General features: G+C 37.5%; 8 protein-coding genes across 17 annotated transcripts in view; 6 read left to right on the top strand and 2 right to left on the bottom strand.

The window, feature by feature from the left end:
- The first annotated feature begins 1,420 nt into the window (after positions 1–1,420).
- Positions 1,421–8,690, top strand: LOC135795496 (probable multidrug resistance-associated protein lethal(2)03659). Its single transcript, XM_065307188.1, has 7 exons — positions 1,421–1,988; positions 4,271–4,504; positions 4,563–4,993; positions 5,046–5,202; positions 5,263–7,091; positions 7,158–8,341; positions 8,410–8,690. Exons 1-7 carry the CDS (start codon positions 1,912–1,914, stop codon positions 8,434–8,436), a joined length of 3,939 nt encoding a protein of 1,312 aa, XP_065163260.1. The 5' UTR covers positions 1,421–1,911; the 3' UTR covers positions 8,437–8,690.
- A 152-nt stretch (positions 8,691–8,842) lies between these two features.
- On the top strand, positions 8,843–10,256 carry LOC135795512 (pyrimidine-specific ribonucleoside hydrolase RihA-like). Of its 2 annotated transcripts, XM_065307218.1 has the most exons (4): positions 8,845–9,348; positions 9,412–9,604; positions 9,749–9,840; positions 9,892–10,256. In XM_065307218.1, exons 1-4 carry the CDS (start codon positions 8,998–9,000, stop codon positions 10,204–10,206), a joined length of 951 nt encoding a protein of 316 aa, XP_065163290.1. In that variant the 5' UTR covers positions 8,845–8,997; the 3' UTR covers positions 10,207–10,256. The 2 variants fall into 2 exon arrangements, with proteins under 2 accessions (XP_065163289.1, XP_065163290.1); XM_065307217.1 differs by having other exon boundaries at positions 8,843–9,348; positions 9,412–9,840.
- A 427-nt stretch (positions 10,257–10,683) lies between these two features.
- Positions 10,684–12,698, top strand: LOC135795513 (uncharacterized). 2 transcript variants are annotated; one of them, XM_065307219.1, is made up of 4 exons: positions 10,684–11,154; positions 11,525–11,901; positions 12,018–12,209; positions 12,295–12,698. In XM_065307219.1, the coding sequence occupies exons 1-4, from the start codon at positions 10,964–10,966 to the stop codon at positions 12,594–12,596; spliced, it is 1,062 nt and encodes a 353-aa protein (XP_065163291.1). In that variant the 5' UTR covers positions 10,684–10,963; the 3' UTR covers positions 12,597–12,698. The 2 variants fall into 2 exon arrangements, with proteins under 2 accessions (XP_065163291.1, XP_065163292.1); XM_065307220.1 differs by lacking the exon at positions 10,684–11,154 and adding an exon at positions 11,275–11,445.
- Positions 11,911–16,922, bottom strand: MBD-R2 (PHD finger protein MBD-R2). Its single transcript, XM_065307193.1, has 6 exons — positions 15,264–16,922; positions 14,745–15,030; positions 14,526–14,681; positions 13,680–14,455; positions 13,145–13,541; positions 11,911–13,083 (listed from the first exon to the last, which is right to left on the bottom strand). The coding sequence occupies exons 1-6, from the start codon at positions 16,513–16,515 to the stop codon at positions 12,699–12,701; spliced, it is 3,252 nt and encodes a 1,083-aa protein (XP_065163265.1). The 5' UTR covers positions 16,516–16,922; the 3' UTR covers positions 11,911–12,698.
- Positions 16,923–17,046: 124 nt separating this feature from the next.
- RpLP1 (Ribosomal protein LP1) lies at positions 17,047–17,779 on the top strand. Its single transcript, XM_065307225.1, has 2 exons — positions 17,047–17,237; positions 17,404–17,779. Exons 1-2 carry the CDS (start codon positions 17,166–17,168, stop codon positions 17,662–17,664), a joined length of 333 nt encoding a protein of 110 aa, XP_065163297.1. The 5' UTR covers positions 17,047–17,165; the 3' UTR covers positions 17,665–17,779.
- A 571-nt stretch (positions 17,780–18,350) lies between these two features.
- Positions 18,351–21,502, top strand: LOC135795510 (E3 ubiquitin-protein ligase RNF13). Of its 6 annotated transcripts, none has more exons than XM_065307216.1 (5): positions 18,351–18,642; positions 19,240–19,394; positions 19,735–20,214; positions 20,267–20,441; positions 20,500–21,502. In XM_065307216.1, the coding sequence occupies exons 2-5, from the start codon at positions 19,323–19,325 to the stop codon at positions 20,880–20,882; spliced, it is 1,110 nt and encodes a 369-aa protein (XP_065163288.1). In that variant the 5' UTR covers positions 18,351–18,642; positions 19,240–19,322; the 3' UTR covers positions 20,883–21,502. The 6 variants fall into 6 exon arrangements, with proteins under 6 accessions (XP_065163288.1, XP_065163282.1, XP_065163287.1 ...); XM_065307210.1 differs by having other exon boundaries at positions 19,732–20,214; XM_065307215.1 differs by lacking the exon at positions 18,351–18,642 and adding an exon at positions 18,658–18,858 and having other exon boundaries at positions 19,732–20,214.
- On the bottom strand, positions 21,393–24,870 carry LOC135795504 (pickpocket protein 28-like). 2 transcript variants are annotated; one of them, XM_065307200.1, is made up of 9 exons: positions 24,415–24,870; positions 24,217–24,354; positions 23,954–24,160; positions 23,612–23,884; positions 23,091–23,548; positions 22,938–23,025; positions 22,470–22,604; positions 22,310–22,416; positions 21,393–21,996 (listed from the first exon to the last, which is right to left on the bottom strand). In XM_065307200.1, the coding sequence occupies exons 1-9, from the start codon at positions 24,741–24,743 to the stop codon at positions 21,818–21,820; spliced, it is 1,914 nt and encodes a 637-aa protein (XP_065163272.1). In that variant the 5' UTR covers positions 24,744–24,870; the 3' UTR covers positions 21,393–21,817. The 2 variants fall into 2 exon arrangements, with proteins under 2 accessions (XP_065163272.1, XP_065163273.1); XM_065307201.1 differs by having other exon boundaries at positions 22,310–22,401.
- The window catches only part of opa (odd paired), a 40,695-nt gene continuing 37,462 nt past the window's right edge, over positions 21,760–24,992 (top strand). Inside the window, exon 1 of one of the 2 annotated variants that reach the window (XM_065307207.1) lies at positions 21,760–21,831. The gene's annotated coding sequence lies outside the window, so the exon portion shown is untranslated. Of the gene's footprint in view, positions 21,832–21,895; positions 22,280–24,992 lie in introns of those variants that run through there. The other variant, XM_065307206.1, reaches the window with a different exon arrangement.

Raw genomic sequence — 24,992 nt, 5'->3', positions numbered from 1 at the left:
GATAATTGTTGATAAGACTTCTCCGTAATCAAGTACAAAACGTGAAATTTCAGGTATATGCTGTAATCAGTTTGATTGACAATAAATTGATAAATTAATATGATTCATTTCATTTTCAATATTACATCAGACTAATATAAATTTTGTTTTGCTAAAGGTCAACTCTCTAGTGACACATTTTCTTGGCAAGAAAATTTCTAATTTTACACAGGCAAGGCTCAAACAATGTCAAGGTTGTCACTTGGCAAAGAAATGTAAAACTATTTATTAATGAAAAATTTCATTTAATCGTACACAACTCAACCAATAGTGAAAAAAGTTTATTACGTATTGAATTGTATTTCACAGCTATGCAAATTGCAAATAATTGGTGGTAATTTCATTTTATTACATACACACATACGTACTTCATTTTACAATTGTACTATTGTAGATTTATTGACACTGAATAAGTAAACTAACACTAGACTAGACGACCCTGGGGCATCAAACATTCATACTTAGAATACATTGATCACCTGAATGAAAAACATTACCAATTTATCGATTTTTCCACAATTGCATTCGCTTTGTTGGTTAATTATGTGTCTAAGGTGTTTTCCAGTATTGAGAATTCTTAGAGACATTTAAAAGTAGCAAACTTTAAATTCTCATTGAATATCTAGTAAAAATTAACATATTAATTGATGCAATTGAACGATTAAAAAAACAGTTTTATTTTTGCTAGAGAAAAGAATATAAAGTATTATTCCTATTGTTAATAGACTTTGGAAAATACAAAATACACTATTTCATAAATTACCATCGTAAAAATGCACTCGATGAGTTTAAAAGTTAAATTTTGTGCTTTTAATACACAAAACATTATTTTGCACAATTTTAAATTTCACTTTTTGCATTTCACAGAAAAAACATTAAAAAATACATTTTAAATCATGTTTCAAACACAAATAAATGCAAGTTGAAGCATTACATATGAATAGAAATATATTTAACACTTCCAACGCTGTAAAATTTAGTATAAGGTATAAAATGTCTGAATTTGGAACGTCTATTTGCCAAAACGCCAGAATTACCGTTTTAAAAGTCTTTAAAGTTTGGCCTGAGTCCAGACAACATTTAGGGTTAAATCCCCCAGGTAAACTTGCAAATTATCCCTTCTTCCAACCCCATTCCAGTTCTTTTCATAGAAAACTTACCTGCCTCAAGGTAACCCTTCATGTTGAGGTCATTACCAAGGTAACATTCGTCTTGCAACATCACATACACACCCTACAAATTATCAACAGTATAACTCAATAAGAAAAAAGAATCCGAATGATTAAATTCATTTCAAAAGTTGTGCAATTCTTATCTGATACGCGATAAACGCCTGGCACGTGCCTACCAGCCTATAAAAGAAACTTGATTCATCAGCATCAGCACAATACGATATTTATACAGTGCAAACCTTACAACAGTGCGCCTTGCGGCAAATATCATACACGAGTAAAACGCGTATGATTAATTATTTCGTGCGTGTGTGAATGTGTTACTACGTGGGAAGCGGAATCATCGGTGATTGTGAGGCATTCGCGTCGCGCGTTTCTATTTCAGTGGCTCGCGGGACGCCTTCCAAGCCAGTCGCGAAACGAGCGCGTGCTACCGCCAAAAGTGAGATGTGGATGCAAATGTAAAACATGACGAGACGATCCGCCAATATTTCGCATGCATAACATCTGCCTACGACGCGCAAATTAACCCAAATAATTTTTTTACTCGAAAAACATAAAACAGTATTTAATTAAATTATTATTATTATTACCTGCTACAAGCGATAAAATTAGTTAGTTCAAGTGCAAAACGTGATTTAATTCAAGTTTATTACATACTTAAAATACTACTTAATAGATAACAGAATAAAACTCAAAAATGGATCATGAAAAGCGTGAAAAACGTCGACCAAATCCAAGGGCCAGCAGCAACTTTCTATCATCATTATTCCTAATGTAAGTACTTTTAAATCGATTTTAGTGTTTATTATTAAATTGCCGGGAAAGACATGTGACGAATGATGATGACTATACATGTCTTTATTGTAAATACTTATTTATTATTTCTTACTTGGAAAGCCAATCGCGTTTATGGCCGATTAAAAGTACAAGGTCTTGTTTGATGGTCTTGCCCACATTTGTAATGTTTCACAAGTGACAAGTTTTTTCTTTCTTCGAACATTTCCGCTTTATTTATTGTGCAATCAATTAGAAAAACATCTGTGTTTGCCACGTGATGTGCAACACTCGATGCGTTTCATGTCTTAATCATATAATCGCTTGACTTTGAGCTTTTAACCTCGAAGTGTGTGGAAATACGTTAAATAATTACTCGTGGATAAAAGGATAAGACATATTTGTGCATCATTTCACTCCGACTTCATTTTATTCTCTTGTCTAGGGAATACAATGATGTTATGTGTCATTTTTATGCATTTATTTGCACAATAAATGTATTTTACTGATTCTTAATTAGTTTATTTTGTGGATGATGGGAAGTAAAACGCGTTGCGATGTAGGAGCGTACAAAAATCAATGTTCGCGGTGAGGTCAATGTCAGTCGCAGGAGAATTCGCCGGCAAACTCACCGTACCGCGCCCGCCTCCTCATGATTACCTATCATTTTAAAGGTTTTATGTTTTGACAAGCGAATATGTTAATATTGACGAGTGACTGATGACGAACGGTGAACACGAAATGAATAATGTGAATGAACCACGAAACTTTTCATGAATTTATCAACTGTGCGAATCTAATCGCAAACAGGAACTACTTAAAAAGTTGAATTCATATTTTATTATCAAAAGGAAATAATGTATGATACATATATTTAAAATTCATATATAGATTATGAAATAAATTTTTTGGGTGCAGAATTTATTTTTATCAAATTTATCAAAGTAAATTATTAAAGTTTTAATTTATGTTGTGCGTGTTGAAAGAGTAAAACATTGTGATTTATGAGTGTTTTTGATTGCACGCTAAACCACCAACACTTCTAATTGTTACTCTAACAAGTATTTAGGTTTGAGTTACAAGTTACGTCATTTTACGATCGTTCGGTTTTCTGGTGTGTTGCTGTTCATTAAGTACTGTTATTTTAAAATCAAGTTTTTTTACTCGATTTTCTCGGTAGATAATTTATCTCCGGCTTGATAAAACAATGAAATAATCTTTTTTAACAATTGTGCGAATAGTAAATCAAATATTTTCAAAATGCGAAACTTGTAAAACATCAAAAAATCTAATTTTCTATTATAGCACTAACGCATTGTTCAAAATATTTATTCTGGATTTTAACGCAAGAATAAAACATTAAATCGTTTTAATTGCTGTCACATGAGTAGATACTGCACTCACTGGAATATTACTTAGTTATTATCAGTGCCAACTCATACCTCACATGTTTGCAGAATTAGATATCTGACAATAAACACAAATACTACCTACACCTTTCATATATAGTTGAGTTGAGTTACATTTTCATATATTGTGTGGTATGTAAACACTATCTACACTCTCATATGTTTTTTGTTTATCGTTATTACTCGTACATTTTAAAGCTAAACAAACTCGTGAAAAACTAGACCACAAGCGATTAAAACACGTGTTTGATTACGGATTAACCTAATGTCTCTGGAAAATACAAATTATATAACAATATAACTCATAGTAATTTAAACTTTCCACGGCGCTAAATATTTTCAACGCAGAAATTACTATACACATTTTTGAGTTAGATAAAAATCAACAATTGTGTCATGGAAAAAGTTTGTGCAATGAGTATAGAGTTGCGTTAAACTCTCAATTAAACAGATTGATGCCAACGGACAATTTATTGTTAATCATACGCGTGCCACGTGTCGATTATACTGCTGAATGTTGTGGTAGCGCATGACTGAATCGGAATGAATGTGTATAATTACAATTGGAGTTATTTCAAGATTTGTACACACACAACAATAAATAACAGACATATTTACTGAATAATCAGTAGTTTTTTAGTTTTCTTTAAAAAATATTGCGAGAAAAATACTTTGTTATCAAAGAAAACAATTTATTAATTTAATTTGTTTCTGGTTTATTGTGAACTTGAACGAACTGGAAATAACCGGATACTCATGATGAATAGACTTCCTTTTTTTATAATATAGGTACACATTATAAATATGTGTGTATAAAAAATAAACAAACAAACATTACCTGCTGGTTATGTAACTATAATTCGTTTTTTGCAGTTACATGTTACCAATTTTCTACCGCTCGTTCAAAAAAGGTCTCAACGAGAACGATCTCTTCGAACCACTCGACGAACACAAGTCGAAATTGGTCGGCGAAAAACTTGAAAAGTTATACAATCGCTACAACAAGCGATACAAAAAATGGTCGCTGCACTTGGCGATAACACACGCCTTCGGGCTGGAGTTTCTTGCCATCGGATTGTTGACACTTTTCAAAGAACTAGTTGTTATGTAAGTTGTTCGCATTCCTGATGTTTTATATTCATTAATAATAAACTTTAAATTATAGTATTATAGAACCAATACTAATTGGAAAGTTGGTTGCCTACTTTGCACAAACTACTGAAGTGATAACGCACGAAGAGGCTTATTATTACACAGCGGCCCTGATATGCTCTATGTGCGTGGAGCGAATCATTGCACATCCGTCCATGATGTGGATTATGCACGTGGCGATGAAAATGCGAATCTCTTGCAGTGCATTAGTATACCGCAAGACTTTAAAATTGAGCAAAAGTGCTCTGGGCCAAACCACAGTCGGACATGTTGTCAATTTATTATCAAACGATGTCAGCAAGTTTGATCAGGGATTTGTACTTGCGCATTTCTCATGGGTAGCGCCTATTCAATCAGTAGTCGCCATTTACTTCCTGTATAGGGAGATTGGTGCTGCGTGTTTCCTAGGAGTTGGGTTCCTGTTGACTTTCATACCGTTACAGAGTAAGTTTTTAGACTTTTAATTGAGTTTTTGATTAATAAATGTTTTGTTTAGTGTTGATGGCTAAGAGGACTTCCGTTCTACGTCTGCGCACTGCCTTACGCACAGACGAACGAGTGAGACTGATGAATGAGATTATTTCCGGTATTCAGGTGATCAAAATGTACACGTGGGAGAAACCTTTTGCCAAATTAATTGCACTTAGCAGAAGGTAAGAATTGAAATACATCATGATCATACAATAACATTGATTGTGATTTTTAATTTCTAGTAAGGAGATTGAATCAATCCGTGCCCACAAAGTGTTGATCGCATTGACGTACTCAATTGAATTGTTTGCCTCCCGTACCGCCATTTTTATCAGTTTGGTATCCTACGTCTTGATGGGTAACAGTGTGACTGCCGAAACTGCTTTCGGTATCACGGCCATTTACAACGTCATGAAGACTACTATTACGTTTTTATTTACCATCAGTATCACTTCTCTTGCCGAGGTAAACGTTTCAATCAAGCGTATCAAGAAGTTCCTTGATTACGACGAGTTGCCGACTAAGATGATACTGCCACCTCCTGGGGTTACCATGGAAACCAAAGAAAAAGACATAAAAGAAAAACTTGGCAATAGTACTAATGGATTGAATGGCAATTCACTTATTCCAATCACACCACCAACACCAAAAGTAATCTTAAACAAAGTGTTTGCTAAATGGAGCAAGGACCAGAGTGATGACACACTTGCAGATATCAGTTTCAGCATTACCGATCCCCAGTTGTTTGCTGTGATTGGTCCAGTTGGAAGTGGTAAAAGCAGCCTGCTAAATGTTATTCTTTCCGAGTTACCCGTATCTGAAGGTGATGTCCACATCTCTGGTAAAGTTTCATTTTCTGCACAAGAACCCTGGTTATTCTCTGGAAATGTGCGTCAAAATATCCTCTTTGGGGATGCTTATGATGAACAAAGGTACAGGAAAGTTTGCAAGGTATGTCAATTAGAATCTGACTTTGCGCAATTGCCGCATGGTGATAAAACCCTCGTTGGTGAACGTGGTAAGACCTTAAGCGGTGGACAAAAGGCCCGTGTGACATTAGCACGATGTATTTACAAGAAAGCTGATATCTATTTGTTGGACGATCCTCTATCAGCTGTGGACGCTAATGTCGGAAAGAAATTATATCATGAATGCATCCGAGGATTTCTAGCAACAAAGATCTGTATCTTGATCACACATCAATTGCAATATTTAAAGAACGCGGATAAGATTCTCATCCTGAATGATGGTACCGTTGGTGGTTTGGGGACCTACAGTGAGTTGCAAAACAGTGGATTGGATTTTGCAAAACTATTGGAAGCTTTCCAATCACCTGAAGAGGAAGTTGAAGCGCGTAAAATCAAATCACGTCAAAACTCAGTCAATTCCGAAAGTGACGAGATCAAGTCATTGCTTGAGGATGAATTAGACGATGAGCCTACGTTAGAAAAAGAAAACGTGACTTCTGGAGTGATAAACTTCGGGACGTACCGAAGGTACTTCCGTGCCGGAGGAAACTACTTCACAATATTCTGCTTGGCAATGGCCTTCTTGTTATTTGAGGTTGTCTCCAGAGCAAACGATTACTACATCACTTATTGGGTGAACACAGAGCAATACTTCGCCGAACACTCTAATATGAGTCAATATGAACAGAATGCAACCAGAAATGAACTGATTTACGAGTATACCGGAGTTACCATTGCCACCATTTTGTTAGCGGTGTTACACAATCTCTTCGTATTCCTGTTTCTAATGAAGGCGTCAATTAATCTACACAACTTCATTTTCAATCAGTTGGTTAAGGCTAAGATGAAGTTTTACAATGCTAACCCGACTGGAAGGATTTTGAACAGGTTTTCGAGAGATTTGGGAGTTATCGATGAGTATCTTCCGTATATTATTGCGGATTGCAGTGGGATTGGTTTGTTATTGGTTGGTACGATTGTGCTAACTAGTATTGTGAATCCTATGTTGTTACCACCTGCATTGGTGCTAATGGCGTTGTTTTACTTGATGCGCATTGTCTATTTGAAGACCAGTCGGAGTGTCAAGAGAATTGAAGGAATAAGTAAGTTATTTGTAGACTTTTTCTAGCTTTCAAATTATTATTAAAATATTTTAATTATTTTTACAGCACGTAGCCCAATTTTCAACCAAATGACAGCTACCATGAACGGTTTAAGTACAATTCGTGCCTTTGATGCAGAGAAGATGTTGATCAAAGAGTTTGACAGTTTCCAAGATCTGCACAGCTCAGCATGGTTCATCTTCATTGCTTCCACCAGAGCGTTCGGGTTCTGGTTGGATATGATTTGTGTGTTCTTCATCGGTTTGGTGGTCATTGTCTTGCTTGTTATCAATGCGAGCATGTATGGCGGTGATCTAGGATTGATCATTACGCAATACATGGGTCTGATGGGTTCACTTCAGTGGGGTATGCGACAGTGGAGTGAGTTAGAAAATCAGATGACTTCAGTTGAAAGAGTTCTGGAGTATACCAAATTGGACAATGAACCAGAAAGAGAAGAAAACTCTAAACTGCCAAAGGATTGGCCCAGTAGTGGAAAACTAGAGTTCAGGGACGTGTCCATGCGTTATTTGGAATCTGATCCACCTGTATTGAAGAATTTGAATTTCGTTGTGCATCCAGCTGAAAAGGTTGGAATAGTTGGTCGCACGGGAGCTGGCAAGTCTTCCATCATTGTGTCCCTTTTCCAATTGTATGAGTTGGAAGGTGGTATTTTGATTGACGATATTGATTCCACAAAACTTCCATTAAATATTGTGCGTGCCAAGGTTTCAATCATTCCACAGGAGCCAATTCTTTTCTCAGGCACGATGAGAAAGAACTTGGATCCGTTTGATGAGTACAGTGATGAAATTTTGTGGAACGCTTTGGAACAAGTCGAGCTGAAGGAGGTTGTAGCTGAGATGTCCCAAGGGCTACACACTAACATATCGGAAGGAGGGTCCAATTATAGTGTAGGACAACGTCAGCTTGTCTGTTTGGCACGAGCTATTATCAGAAACAACAAAATTTTGGTATTGGACGAAGCAACAGCTAACGTGGATCCACACACGGATGCATTGATTCAGAAAACCATACGGAAGAAATTTGCAGAATGCACGGTGTTGACCATAGCCCATAGGTTACATACTGTTATGGATTCCGATAAAATATTGGTAATGGACGACGGGCGCGTGGTGGAGTTTGACACGCCTTACATGTTATTACAACGAGATAAGAGTATCTTCAAGGAGATGGTCGAGACCACTGGGACAGCAACCGCGAAGGTATTGAAGGATATTGCCGAAAAGGTGAGACTTATAATAATTTTGATTTAGCTTAAGAAGTCAATTTAATGTGTGTTGTTTACTTGTTTCAGACGCACAATGAATCTAAGGACAAGTGATCAAATAAGTGCCTCAGAAAGTGAATTGAAAATGTACCATTTTGGTATTCCTTAACATTCTTGTGATATTACCGCTTATTAGATAAGATTAATTTTGTAATATACAAATTGATGATCAATTATTTAGGTATTTTCATGCAATTGTCGTTAAGGGTTACTGTGTCTTACAGTGGTGGAAGGCATTTTTACGTTGGATGAGAAATGGATGATTTATTATTTTCAGCAAGTTTAAATACAACTTGTAACAAGAATAATGTATTTTATATTTTTCACCTTAAATCTTATCCTGAATTTGCATCTGCTCAACCCAACCTCCGAGACATGCGACTGAACAACTGGCCGCAACGTGCTGAATACCTGCGCGTAACCCTCTAAAAGTGGAGGGAGAAGCTATGCAACTTCTAATATATTCCCATAGTTTCGGTCATGTATTATTGTTATTATTCAGTCAGTATGTCAGGGTGATTCAAATTCATTATAAAAATTCATACAATTTTTCATTGTATAATGTTCAATTAGTCAAAACATTAAGTAAATCATACATTAATTTTTTTCGAAACCATGTTCTCTCATAAACTCCTTCCTTTCATGTCCCTCGCGCACTATAAATTCATGACGTTTATGACCAGCACTGTAAATCAAGATTTCAAAAAACGCAAACTGACTAAAGCCAAATCAAACAAATCCAAACCCAACAATGACTCCACATCAGATGTGGATGCCTCTCCTAAGCGTGTCATATTGGATTGCGACGTGGGAACTGACGATGCCGTAGCTCTTTTCTTATTGTTATCAGCAGAATTGAAGAAACTGGTAAAGATTGAAATGATTGTCTGCACACGAGGCAACAGCAGCCTTCGTAATGTCTGCCGCAATACAATACGTTTGCTCGAAGTGGCCAAACGCACTGACGTAAGAATCTATCAACAATTTTAGCCTAAAATGTCTGAACTTTTATTTTTTTATTGGATAAAGATCCCTGTTTACAAAGGTTCACACGAAGCATTTCTGCCCACCTCCGCACCTGATGAATTCTATCACGGTGTGGACGGTTTCGGTGATTTGAAGCATCAACACGAGCCAGACTTGTCACTCATCCGCCCAGAACCGGCCCTAATTGCAATGCGAGACCTCATAGTAAACAATCCCAAAGAAATCACCGTCATCGGTATAGGGCCTTTAACAAACATCGCGCTCCTAATGCGATACTATGGCGATGTTAATCAAAACATTAAAGATTTATATATCATGGGCGGAAATCATTTGGGCATTGGCAACGTAACACACTCAGCAGAGTTCAATTTCTTTACAGATCCAGAAGCCGCACAGGTTGTGTTGTACAGCGCTGAATGCCCTTTAAATTTATTGACCTGGGAGACTTGTCTAGAAACAAAAATTCCACTAGTAATCTAATTCAACCACAATTAATACAAGTTTATAATGTCATGGTTCCAGAAATGGCGGATTGACGCTCTAGGCAATGACGGCGGGGAGACCTGGAAGTTAATTGATCGCGCCGAAAGAGTCGTCTATAAAAATATGGACCAATGGTTGCCATGTGACGCGTTTCTTGTTGCCGCCATGTTGTATCCCGATATAGTGAAGAATAAGATGCGCCGTTATCTTGATGTTGAATTGCACGGTAAATTAACACGTGGACAAATGGTTGTGGATCATCTCAATAAAACGCCACCCAATGCAACCATTATTCAACAGATCGATTCGGAAATGTTTAAACATTTGATGTGTAGTGTTTTTATGAAGTTTTGATTTGTTTTTGGTACTATTTGCTTAATAAATTAGGATGTACTGCAGTATAATTTACACTTTTACAATAACATAAACTTTATCAATATAAGTTATGGCAACGGTAAACAAACCGCCATGAATTATTATGGAAGCATGTGGGTTTTTTCGTTTATTGACATCGTGACCTAAATTTCAACTCAGTCTTTCTTAAATTTAAATACAGTCGTATAATATAATACCATATCCAAAAATGTGTACTTTTGGTAAAACTAAATTACATTTCTAAACTAAAAAAACCGCTTTGCATTTACTTAAAATTACTTGACTTTCATTGTCAATTATGTATTGTAAACTTTCATAAACAAAAACCGCTGAATTGCTTTTACAATGGCCGGCATGCAATTGCAAATGCATGTAAATAAGGTCTTTAATTCAATTCAAGCCAATTTCATATCCGCCTCCATTTACAAGTCAACATGTATAACATGAGCATTTATTCGCACGCCACACGACACAACCAAGCGCGTTCGATTTCCATGAAGCCGAAGAGAGAGTGGACCGCACCGTTTACTCGTACAAATGATCGCGTATAATTCAAAGAAGAGTGTGGCTGGTCTTGTGTTGTTTGGGTTTATCCGTATCTACATCCGATGACCATGCAGGTACCATACACACACGCTGTTAGTGTTGCGGTGGCCGGCAAAGAAGTCGTGCGGGTCTTCAAAACTTTCAAAAACTTGAACAAACTCACTTTCTGCCGCAAGAGAGTTTCTACAAGATGAAAAACACGCGGAGTAATTTAAACACTTTTGTGTTTTTAATATTTGCGATTTGTATTGCTGATACAATGGGAATTTATTTGATGAACGAAACAAAAACGCATTCGACGATGGAAGATAATCCTGCTTACTGGACCGAAAAGGGTGTTTGGGGACCGATGTTAGAAGAATGGACGTTGGCAAATCATCGGTAAGTAAATTGGAAGTTTGCATATTGACTGTGTTGAAGTTACTTACGTCAATTGACTTTACCATTATTTGTTTTGGGAAATAACAACTTTCTTCGACATGATTCATGCGTTGAAAGTTAAGTTAATGTCGTCGGTATATTTTACTTTCTGTTTTATTGACGAGCAATAATTTTGCACAGTTTGTTATTGTTATGCAAAACACGACAACGATTATTTGCATCAATAAATATTTATATGCCAATGTTTTAATGACTTATTGAGCGAAAATAGGAAAGGCCATTTCATATCAAGTAAAAATTTTGCTCAAATTTTCAACAATTTACTCATAATCTTGTTTATAAATTTGTTTTATTTTCTTTTCTTCTCCAGTGAGAAACGTGTGATGCAGTTCCATGGCCCTATCGAGTTATCTGTCCAACGTGCTGATAAATACATAGAAATTCCATTAGAGCGGGCAGAAACCACCACCACAGCAACATCAAAAATCTCAAATCAAGTAAATGCGCCCGCAGACGATAAAGAATCCAAAATATCCTCAGGTTCGTCTCTGAACGGCAAACCCAAGCCGAACGTCCCACCAAAAATAGTAAATAAAAAGCCTCCAACCAGACAAGTTACTGAAACAGACCTATATCTACTAGGAGCTATTGAAAAACTTGTCTATCGTGTTGATTTCATGGAAAAACGGCTTCGTCGAGTCGAGGAGATGATGTATTTCATGATGGCGGGCAACAGAATTGACGAAGGTATGCATATTTCACATCATTCACTTTTATATAAAAAATATATTCAAACATTTTTACGCATTGCCAAAATATACTCATATTCACATGGCAAAACTCATTAATTCGCTTGCCTACAGTGCCATGCGCAGACAACTTCACACGTGTCAACCACCAGTGTTATTTCTTCGCCAGTAACGCCGGCCGTGAGCTTGATTGGAAAGCAGCTAGCAAACACTGCCAACGGCTAGGCGCTGCACTCGTCGAGCTGGAGTCCATTGAAGAAAACCAGGATATTGTCACATACCTCCAAAGCAATTCGCAGCTACGCGGTATATACATATATTTACATATTGATTGAATATGGCGGACAATGAATCCTGTTTCTAAATATTCGTTTTTAAATTTAACACACAGGTAAAGATTTCTGGACAAGCGGATTGAACCCTGGCCTGTTATGGATCTGGAGTGGCAGTGCAAGACCAGTTGCCACCACCGACAAGAACAAGAAACCCACGACACTTATTGCCGGCGATGGCCGCTGCCTTCGTTTGACATACGACGCACAACTTCGATCATACGCTTATCGTGGCACCGACTGTTCGGTGCGCTATCACTATATCTGCGAGAAACCTGATACTGCTGCGAGTAACGAAGTACGTCGCTTGGGCAGGATGCGCGATATTTTCAAAGATGATGCAGATGTCGATGAAGTCTAATCTCACGCATGTCAAACATATGACACTTTCTAGACATTCTAGCGTTAAAGTTAGCGAGTAATAACTTATTATCGTCTGTAATTAATAAAAATAAACTACGAATTATATCATGTGCGATAAATCCTTGAGTTTGCCGAGATCGCGAACCAACATGCTGGTTGTTAATCGTATACGTTTATCCTCTTCTTCATCCATTGATTCTGAAGCTTCTAACTCATCCATTTGTTTAGAGAAATCAGTCAAACGTTCACCAATCAATGATTGACAATGTAAGATGTGCTCGAGGAGGTTGAGACGACAGTCAGCAGTTTCAATCGGGGCTTCCGGTTGAGGCGCACTGGACTGCTCGCATTTATTTTCTTCTTCTGGTGTTTCATCTTTAGGCACTACTTCTGGCTTTATATCTTCTGGTTTCGGTTTCTTCTCAGGAAGACATCCCTTTTCCCACGGTTTAGACCACAGATATAACTTTGGATGATTTTTCGTCCTGTAATAAAAGTAATACATGCATAGATGGTTGCCTACCTTCTGTTCAAACATTAACTTACTCAGCAATTTTAATCTTTTGCTTCAATGTATGCATATAATCCTTTAACTCAAGCAAACCTCCACTAATATCATGAGACGACTTCAGATCTTCAAAACGTTTGCGTAGGACATCTTCATCACGAGCATGATAACTGCCAGTTGGTAAACGGCCGAGTTTAAGCCAGTCCTGATCATGGCGGTACTTCATGCTAGACCGCTGGCCGTGTGGATTGAGACAAGTAAAGCACACGTACTTATCAGGCACCTCCGTCTCGCGATAAATGTTATTACAATGTGCGTGTTGCCAGCACATGCAAATCTCACACTGAATCATCAACCCATCCTCTTCAGTAATGCCGCAAGTGCAATGAATGATCTCCTCCTTACGCATCTGTTCGATTTTAATCACTTTCCCGTCTACAGACAGAAAGCAATATTTAATGGCAATTATATTGTAACTATGGCTATAATTTAATACAGTGCAGTGAAATGCCAAACAAAAAAATGCAAAATCGATTAGATAAAAGTATGATAAGATACGCAAATTTAATATACCTTCGCCAATTATATGATCCATCAACCCCGGCAGTGTTGGTAATGGCACGTGTTGATCATGCATCGTCGCATCAGCTTCACTCAGATCTTCTTCTTCAACTCGAATCTCCTTTTTGACAGGTGGTATTGTCTTTAGGCCACTTTTCGTTGTAACCACCAATGCTTTCAAATCTGGCCCAGTCTCCATAACCTCCCCACTCGTGCCCATACCAGAACCTTGACTTCCCGAGTCAGAGCCGAGCACGTCAATTGGTGTGCTATTCAACAGTTTCTTAATCTCGCTATCCTTCTGATATTCAGATTCGTGCGCGTCTCCAAGTTCATCGATAGGCGTAAACGATCCGCGTTTATAATAATCGTAACTCCTACTTGGTGGTGAGTGTTCAAACTCTTCGCCGTGCAAACGTTGATAGACCAGATCAAGGACATTCGGTGTAGAATCCAGGAACTTGGTATACTCAGGATGGTAATGTTTGACATGCATTTGAACGAGATTCTCGCGTCGATAGCTCTTACCGCAGCCTTCAATCGGACATTGAAAAACGCCGTCGACTTTTAAAATTTTGAACGAATCACCTTTTGGGGGTTGTGGTGAGTTATCGCAGTCGCTATGATCAAGAGATTTGCGTTCTTGTGATTGAACGCGATCGCGGTTTCGAGGTTGGTTGCGCGGAATTACGTTAAAGTCAAGCCGGTAGTCCTGATAGTTAAAATCGGGGTGATCTTGAATGTAACGCTGGATATCGGCTGGACATCGAAGTTTTTTATCCTCCGGACTGTCAAATATTTAATTTATAGTGTAGATAAATATAGATGTGTAATTTTATGTGTAAAAAGTTAACTTACGTTACGATGACACTGAAAAACTTGCCACGTTCTCGTTGCAGGACGTGTTTCTCCCATTTCTCCGGTAAATTAGGATCCGGTACAATTACTGAGTCGCGAATACCAATTTTCGACTTTAACTGCGATGGAGTACCGACTGGCACGCCATTTTCAAAGCTTCAAAGAAAAAAATGCGTTATATTGCACATTTTAAGTATTATACTGCAGATATTGACTTACTCTGGGTACCAAATAGTTTCGCGATCAAAAAATCCTATATTCTCGCCCTTCACTGGTGTTTCGTCCGCTGAGGAGCCTTCGTCAGTCGCTGGTGCCGCGTCAAAAGATGCATTGTTTTTCGTTTTTATCCGCTTGTTGAACAACGCCTGCACATTGAGTTTGCGTTTTTTATTGCGACGCTCCTGTTTGGAACTCTTGATAGGCAGAAACAAAGATGAAGATTTGGTCATCCTGTTAGCACGCAACTTCTGGACATAGCCGTCGTCAAACTTCACAACATATGTTTCTGAAGAGAAGTGAATGTAACTTACAAGAGGCATAAAATAGAAAGTGCAATAGAATTGAGTGCAACGATGTGAAACCATTGTGAAACGCATAGTTTACATTCAATCCGAACATTTTATACAGATCCGGAGTTAATATTCTAATTTAAAATACAAAAACAAAATGCACTCAAAATCATAAAAATTAAATTTTATTTTAGAAACTAAATAATATTCGAATAAAACAATTAATTACCTTGATTGATAACTTCTTTAACAGTTGCAGGAAACTTCTTATCACCCCAATACGCCATGCATCGTTCACCGGCTTTGTAGGAAACTTCAGGTTCTGATTCTTTTGGCTCCGGCTCGTCGACGCCATCTTGTTTGACTTGTTCATCGGTGGAAGGTACTCGAATAGATGAACTACTTATACCGATCCACTCGTCATATTTATTACTATATGAGTCAAAATGAACTAATACTTCATTCTCCTCATAATCCACTTCAACTATTGTTGCTGGACTCCACTTTTGATTAATATCCAACGCTTCAATTCTTGTATTTGGCTCAAACGTCGTCAACTGTGTGTTTGATGTATCAGCTGGCCGATTTTTCTGTTTATTTGTTGTTGATTGAGTCTCTGAAGAGGTTGATGATGTTGCATTGGCCTCTTTTGATTCATTTGTATCTTTAGATTTTGTTGTTGATTCTTGTTTGCCTTCTGCAGATGACTGTACAGGTGAACATTTATCTTTGACAATAATTCTGTCTTTAATTATTGATTGGCCTTGACCAGATAAAAGAGGTTTTACTGTAGATGGCAACATATCTTTGGATACTAGTTTTTGTTTCTTTTTAGCTACTGGTGCATCTTCACTGGACATAGTTTTAGTTTTTTTGGATTTTTTCTTAGTTTTAGGTGGCTGACTTGGTGTGGATGGTTCTAAACTAGGAATTTGACCAACTTCTCCATGCATTTCACTTGGAGAAGCTGTTTCAGGTTCTAATACAGGTGGTAAATCACCAGATGAGCTGTCTTCTGATTGAGCTGTGTCTTCATCTGTGCTTTTTGAGCAGGTTGCATCACTATCCACAGATTCTTTATTTCTTCTAAAGTCTGCATCAGTAACAAAATCTGGATTTATCTTCTTCTTTCTTACCCTTTTATTTGGATTTACTGAGGTCTCATTATCAGATAAAACTTTACTATTTGTTGGCTCTGGCTCTGATTTTTCTACAGGAGCAGGTTTTTTTGTCCATGCAAAAATTGATGGTGCAGCTTTAGGCTTCAGAGCAAATTTATATTTGTAGTTGCCAAAATCTGCCTTTAAAAAGTGTCTTGAACAGACATAACGTACTTTTTCATCTTCTTCTATATGACAAAGTTTCAGCCAATTTTGTCTGCTAATAGGATTTGATGGTAGCCTATGAAATGTTACACCCATGTCTTCCTTTCGGGTTTCAGCCGAAGGGCAATCCTTTGCACTGCATTTGCGTTTTCCCATCCTATTTTTAACGTTTTTTATGCGAAACCACCGTAAACAAAGAGGTTAGGTCCTATTCTTATCGTTTTTTCTTTCGATTTACATGCGTTATTCCTGGTCTATGAAGACATGATGTAATTTATTCACATTCATGTAGTTGCGAGGTAAACTAAACGTAATGGCACTGTTTTCATCTGATAATTGGAAATAATCACTCGGCTTCAAAGATATTTACTTCGAATTGCGTCATATTTTGTTGTTTGCGTTTTTTATGACATTTAGGCGGCCTGTCATCACTATCAACATGGTATATTAGTGCTACCAGTTGGACTTCTTAAAACACTTTAAAAAGCTCTAATTTATTTTATTAGGTACAAATCTCTATGCCAAATAATTAAATTATATACTTTAAATCATTTACATAACTAGAATATGTAAATTAAGTCTTAAATTATGGCGTAAAATGTAATTTAAGTTCGGATTTTAGTTTGGGCATAACTAAATTCCCTAAAAAAGTCACCAAACCACGTGACATAGAAATTATCAAGCGCGCACTTCTCTCTTTCCGGTTCTAACCACCGTAGAGACTAGTGCTTGTTCTCTTCGTGAGCTAAGGCCAATTTTCCAAAGGCAACTTGCACAATTGCAAATCGTACAAAAACTCTTTGACGATGTCCACCAACGCCGAACTCGCCTGCGTGTACGCCGCGCTCATCTTGGCCGATGACGACGTCAACGTCAGCGTAAGTTAACAAATTTACCTAACAACTATATAAACATAACCTGCATCTTGCATGTTTTGCTTTGTAAATCTTCGTTTATTTCGGGAATAATCAAACATCGGACTATTTTATAATTTGTTAAAGTGCCAATTATTAATAATTTACTCATAAAATCATTTATTTTTAGGGTGACAAGCTCGCCACCATCATTAAAGCCGCTGGTGTCGATGTGGAGCCGTACTGGCCTGACTTGTTCGCTTCGGCCCTGCAAGGCATTAAGATCAAGGAACTGATCACCAACATCGGATCTGGTGCCGGTGCCGCCCCAGCTGGTGGTGCTGCTCCGGCTGCGGCCGCCCCTGCAGCTGCTGCACCCGCTGCCAAGAAGGAGAAGGAACCAGAGCCAGAGGAATCTGATGATGACATGGGTCTTGGTCTCTTTGATTAGGATTAAGATATTCCAGCAACAACAGCAACAAAACAACAACAAATAAAAAAATATGCATAGTGTGCATAAGATGAAAGAAAAGTGAAATAAAAACAAGTTTTTTTATTATTTCCAATTGAAATGCGCCATTACTGCCCTTAAACACTCAAACTGCTCATCTCTATATATGTGTTAAAGCAAGGCATACATCGTTTGTTATTCTCTGCGTCAAATCTAAAGTTTTGCATTTGTTGGTGTTTCAAAACTTTGCAAGTTCAAAATGTGAAAAACTTTGATTATGAATTTTACTTGATACTATGGTGACGATGTGGTCGGCAAGGTTTCTGCAGTGTGAATTTTGCCCTTTAGTATTAATCTTTGTTAATTGTGGAGGCGCATAATGCTTTATGCATTTGTTGAGAGCTACGAGTAAACATTGCGCTAAAAATAATTTGTCCCCGGTAGGTGCTGCCCCCATGCGAGTAAATTATGAACTAACATTGACCATTGTAAGAAGATTAAAATTGCGATAAATATTGATAGGTATGAGTGTTTAAGTCTACGTTTACATCTAAATTAATGACATTTATTTATTGTTGTTAAATAGGTTTTAAAATCGGCGCCGCGTTAAGGTTTTGTTTCTTATGAAAAGCAAAAGCAAACTTTTACTACTTTATCATTGTCTGTTCGGTGGCGCCCTCTAAGCACTACACTTTTACACGACCAGCCTGTGTCACTCAGCGCGCAGCAGCGATGAGCAATTCGCCTACCGTTCAAGGTGTTTACATCGCCTCCATCATTTACATTCATTATTCAAGTGCAACAGTGCAGTGCGCGTAATCGAACAGAAAAAAACCCAGTGCGAATAATCGATGCGAGTGCGTGCGTGACCCTTCGTCGCAGTGATCCTCTGTCCGATGAACCTATGACAGCCGAGATAAATCCAACAAACGGACGAAACTGCACGGCGACCGCACGAACGGAACGCCTTGACATCGGGTATAGAAATTCGCATTGTTTCAACCGAGATCCAACCGATATAATAATAACAGTCGAGGCAGCGGTTTGCATAACAAGTTCCAGTATTCCGCTGATACCACGACTTGATATACGTTGATATTGTCCTCCAATCAGCTGATCTCCATTACCAGTGGCAGTGGCACATTTAATCATTCGTCTTTGCTTAACGCGTGTAAACATAAACACCAGCGACGCGTATGAATGATTAATTCTTAATTCGTCCGCGATTGCTTAATACCGAACATGGTGTCGATATCTGCGTTTGCTTTTGCTTTGGTGATTATCCCATGAATGTACGCATACATGTGTATTATCAACACTGATCTTTACTGCTCTGCATACTGCTAAATGCGATAAGGCTTATTTACGTAGTTGCATGCTAGTTACAGTCATACCCAACTAAGCCAGTATGCTGCAAGGTTTTTTTTCCTCCAGCTGATAAACTGCGTAGCGGTATTACCACGATGTTGTGAATGTCAAACTTGAAACTTGAATTGTGTCTGTAACTGTATTACTCTAGTTGATAATTATATTTAACTTGGGTTGTAATGTATGCTTGTGTGTGTTCACTTGCAGGAGACTTTCAATTGCCGCCGCCATGGTAATGGAGTGAAATTATTGTGATTTTTGAAGCAGAACTTGACTAAAAACCTGACAAAATGTGGACTTTTGGATTTATTATACTGACGGCAATGACCATCGCGTCAGGGGACATTCTTATTTTACCTTATGTAAGTTCATTAAACATTTTATGATTATTTTTGCGAAAAACTAGTTTTAAATGCGAGAAACGTGCTTGTTTTTAAAGTATTTCCACAGTTTTTCTATCTTATCTAGAAACTATTGCTTTAAATGAGTTATTTTTCAAATATTCTTATTTGTTATTATTTTCATTGTGATTTGAACAAATTTTGTTGCTTTTTGCCAAGAAATTCTATGTTTACTGCTGAAAAATCAAAATAAAATAATTCTCTGCCTGAAAAAAGTATTTACTCTTTAAATTTATTTACTGTAAGTTCATTGTCATCATAATGATCAAGTTATGAGTAATTTTAAATTTTATTTCAGCAGGGTAGATTCATCGAAGCAGAAATGTATGACGAACCGGCACTGTTTGGCAACGGCTTGCCTTATGAAGGCCTGCACGGCATGGTATTGTACTCTGATCCGCCGAATGGCTGCGGACCAATGCAACAGGCGCCTAAAAATGTCAGTAATCTCACTGGTCGCTGGATTCTCTTGGTAGCGCGCTTCAATTGCTCTTTTGAGGAAAAAGTACGCAACGCGCAGACTGCAAACTATGACGCCGTCATCGTCCACAACATCGGTTCCGAGGCGCTTGAGCGTATGTCGGCAAACAACTCAACAGGCATCCACATTCCCTCCGTGTTCGTCAGCCAAAGTGACGGCCTGATGATGGCGAACATCTATGCCAATAATTCAGATTATTTCATTATTATCAACGCTGAGACGCGTATCAACTGGAACAACTTACTGATTCCTTTCCTCATTGTTGTCGGGATGTGTTTTCTAGTCATGGTCGTTTTTATGGTATTACTCATCGAATTATTTTAGGAATTGTTAATTAACTTGTGGTTTGTAGGTGATAAAATGCGTACGTGACAGGAGAAGACAACGAAGGGAACGTCTAAGCTCATCGGCTTTAAATAAAATACCAACGCATAAGTTCCAGAAGGGTGATCCGTATGAAACATGCGCGATATGTTTGGATGATTATGTCGATGGCGAAAAACTGCGTGTTTTGCCGTGCGCACATGGTAAATATTGAAATTACGGTGTTTAAAAACAATATTCATTCATAATTATTCAATGTAGCGTATCATTCCAAATGTATTGACCCATGGTTAACGAAGAATCGCCGTGTGTGCCCCGTGTGCAAACGTCGAGTATTTGCACAGGATGAGACGCGTTATTCCGATTCGGAGAATGACACCGACTCGGATGATACGACACCGCTGCTTGCCGGTGGTGCAGCGCCACCTATATCAACACGCGACTCTGCTTTCATGCGTGAATTAATCAGCAGTTTATTTGCTGATCGTCATAGCATCAATGGTGAACAAGAGGAACGAGCACCTGTTATTCCAGCTCCAGAAGCTTCCTCCAGCAGTAGCAGTTCCGATTCTTATTCTACCACCTCTGAGGATGCGCTTGTTGTACCGGCTCCGGCGAGCACCTCGCGCGATGTAAACGTGTAATCGCGCGGCACTTACCATACGCGAATTTCAATTTCAACTTGATACGTTTTTAATGTCGAGAACGTTGAATGTTTGATTGGTTTGGTAAATGTATGATGAATGTTGAGAATATCGAATGAGATGCTTTACAAAGCCATATAATTTGCCGTGTTGAAACAGCCGCTAGGTTTGTTTTCTTGTTTATCATTGAATCTTTCTTTTGTGTCTCTTGGTGCTAACTACTTGGTGATTAACTTTTAAGTGTCAAAACCAAAGAGTTTATATATTTAACATTGTTACATATGCAATTTATTTTTCTTGACGTGTTAGTGAAGAAGGCGACGCGAAGCGATTACAAAGTTAGTTAAGTTACTCGTAGTTTAATTCGGTTTTTACTAGCCTAACATAACATAGCATTGAATATATTGACATTGGACGTATGTGAATGTGATGAAGATTTGTTGGCGTGAATGGTTTACACTGGCGTGTTGAATGTGATTACTTTGACGGCGAGGCAAATTATTTTAACAATCAATATTAATAGTTTATTAAGGAAAACAGAACTTTGTTTAATCTATTAATGTAAATATTACATAACTGTAGTTTCTAGTTTGTTCAGGCATAAAACTGATGTAAATATTTATAGAGAAGTTTTTTTTAACAACGAGTTAATTGGAGTTTATCCTATTTTATCCTAAAGTAAATACTCACATGAACATTCTACGTTCTATTTTCATTCAAAAACGTAGCTGATATTGTTAATATTTCTCTATTATTGCTTTTCTAAACGTTAACATGTCACATTTATTGTAGGCATCACAATGTTTTGGTGTATACATAGTTGCATAACTTAAGGCGAACAAATTCTCCACACTGTGATAAATTTTGAGAAGTTTAAGTGCTGAAGACGGTTAAAAAGTAATTAATTATTGTTCAATCGCCTACAGTGAATGCAACTATTGAGTATAAGGTAAACTAGCCCATGTTTTCTCTTTTTCACGTTTTTCTTTCAATCTGCGTGCTTTATAACGCCGGTAATAACGAAACTGACCGCGAAACAGAATAAAATAAACAATTTCCATTGCGCTGAGAAAACTAAATCCAAGAAACAGTCCTAGCAAACCTCCAGTATTAGCTGCAATCGTAATTTTAGTTTAAAACATGTCTAGTTTTATTTCAAAATCAAAACCACGATCAAAACAATCGATGCAAGATACAAACGTAAACAAAAGCATCAACAGTCGTATCATTGACTCACACAGTCAAATAGCGGTCAAAACAACGCACGCCAAATACCATTAGTCAATTGTTTGCTGACAGTATAACGTGCAAATGTGAAACCTCGTGTGATCGAAGATAATTTTAAGTGATTAGTGCATTTATTTCGATGAAAGCAGTACAAATAACTAATTAACAAGGTATGACAACTATTCATATTGTATACTTACATAAAAACTCCGAAAATCCATACATCTCGCTCTTTGTTTGCTTCGTGTATTTATCCATCTCGAAGTAGAAGTGCGCCACTGCCATATTCTCTCTGAAATACTTTAGACTTAACGAGCACGCAAAGCTAATACGCATATTGCACTCAAGTTAAATACTTACGAGAAGTATTGCGTGGATACATTCTCTAACAGATCCTGATTAACGGTGTCATATTTAGCTTCAATTGAACCAGTAGACATTCCGTCTTGTTTGTATGAGATGTCATGACAAGATGGCAGGCAACGACACGCAAGTCTAAAAAAAATAAAACAAAACACAAAAGTATATATTTTTCTACTTCTATTTTGAAAGCGCGAGTTTTTCCAAGGGTTTGAGCCACATAAAGTGGTACTTGAAACGCGGACGCCCAAGGCCGTGACTAAAGTATTTTAGTAATGGGTTTTAGTCACGGGATGGAGTTTGCACATGCGCATTTAGAAATAATAGCATAAGCATCACCTGGCTAAACATCGATCGATTAAACGCTTGCTACGCTGGCTTTCATTCAATCTCGTGCCTCAAAATACCGTTTAGCCCACTTGATACTTAATATACCTACTATTATAGTAAATTTTGTTGAAATTGTACCTTTCTGGGGTAAATCGATCAATTACGGATATAGCTAGGTTCGAGCATTCTTCTTTTGAGCGATCGCAAATGGGATTTTCCGGATTTCCTTAAAAACAGAACAATTAAATTAATTCTCATTTAGGTACCATATTAATTTTTTAAAATATTTACTTGGTAAATAATACGGCACACAATTACACCTTTCCATTGTATAATTTGATATACACTCAAGTCTGCAATTCTTCTCGGTATAAACTAAAAAGAACTTCAGATGACGCTCCCTGGCAAAATAACATTGTCTCTTGTCAATGTGAATATTTTTCACGCCTTCTGTAGCGTCCTTAACATCAGGCAATATAGTAATCCTTGCTTCCACTCCAGGTGATAACAAAAATCCAACATCAGCAACTCGTGGTCGTTCATTAGGTGCGGATAACAACATTTTAAATCCGATACTGTTTGTTGAAGTGCAGTGGTATTCGGCCAATTGTGCATCCAAAACTAGTGATAAACCTAAAGCTTGGCCTTGACCTGTTGCCCGGAAAGGGTATGTGTCATTATCGGAGTCATCATAACCATATTCAGCATTCCAATTGATAATTTTCTTTGGGAAACTTCCCCTGTCGCTACTGCATTATGAAAGTTTTGAATTGAGGTTAGGATTGTAGTACTTTTTTACATTAAGTACTTACAAATTTCCTCGTAGAGTCATGTTCAATGGTAATTGATTAAACGCACAGCAATATCCTTCATCTGTAAGGACTGAATTGATAAAATCGTTACACTTCACTATTACTCCATTCCATTTGCAAACTTTTACTAAATCATCACATTTTTGATTAACGTTGACTGTAAAAGCTTGAATTGTGTGCCAGTCAGTTGCGTTTGCTGCGTTTATTTCATCCGCATGCTGACCATATTGAGAATTACAAAGGTCACCTAGTAATTCACGCTGTGTTGCATTTCTAAATAGAATATAAATATACAATTGTATTTTTTTAAATTTTGGAGGTTATGTTTCAAGAGCTACTTACCCGTTTCTTTCAATTTCAATTGCCTTTGACCGTAGGGCCAAGTTAACATTGCAAATTGTTATTGCAGGAAAAGGTATAGTGTTGATAAATACCAATTTGGGGTTGAAACTGATTACCATTGGACTGGTTTCAAATTTAGCGTAAATACTCACAATAAAATACGCGGCAAAACAAAGGCCGGCGATAAATGCAGCTAACCAATATAATCTAGGCAACCAAACACATATATCAGTTTAATTATAATTTCTTATGTTAAATTTTACCTTTCGAATGTACTCAATGAATCATCACCCACATATTTCAAACCATGCAATGTAGAAGAAACAAAATATTCATCCAGAGCATTATGTACACTTATTATAATTCTTTTACAAATATTATCTTTCTTTTCATCTGTTTCCCTGTGAAAAAAATATAAAATACATCAACATAATCAATTTTTTAATTTTAAATTCAATTACTTAAGTTTCTCATCTTTATGAGACATTTCTTGAGTGATAACCGAAATGGGATACCGAATAACCCCATCCGGACCAGTATAAAGATTTTGTGACGGATGTGACTTGTGGAACAGTTCCACACTACCAGATTCCGGTTGAACCGCTGACATTTGTTTCGGAACTAACGTTAAATTTTCCAATGCGTTCAATTGCCAAGCGCGACTGTGCAGTGGTCGTCGAGGTCGAATAGAATCAGAAAAATCCATGTTAAACACAAAATAATCCCCTACACCTCTGTTACTGTTATCAACATTTCGACAACTCACAAATGCAACTCTCGAAATTTTCATTTATGGCGTGGAGTCAAGGGTAGACAAACAACGTCACGTATGTTGAATGCCTTTCGTGATGGCTATGATTATCGGCATTTTTCCAGTCCGGGGCTCGCGTAATCAAGCAAAACAATCAGCTTATGCGCACAGAAATGCACCATTTAATTTGCATCTATTTGGTGTACAGTGGGTTGCATGTTTTCGGCGCTATCAAGGCGGAAAATCATCGTGGGTATGTCCATCTTCAAATAATCACATTTTTCAACA

This window comes from Atheta coriaria, unplaced genomic scaffold (genome assembly GCF_025399875.1).
Source record: "Atheta coriaria isolate IRGN ID8LTWV9N9 unplaced genomic scaffold, Caltech_Dcor_3.1 hic_scaffold_7_pilon, whole genome shotgun sequence".
NCBI classification, from domain to species: domain Eukaryota; kingdom Metazoa; phylum Arthropoda; class Insecta; order Coleoptera; family Staphylinidae; genus Dalotia; species Dalotia coriaria.
The sequence above is the reverse complement of the archived record's forward strand: the minus strand, read 5'-3'. Positions and strand labels throughout refer to the sequence as shown.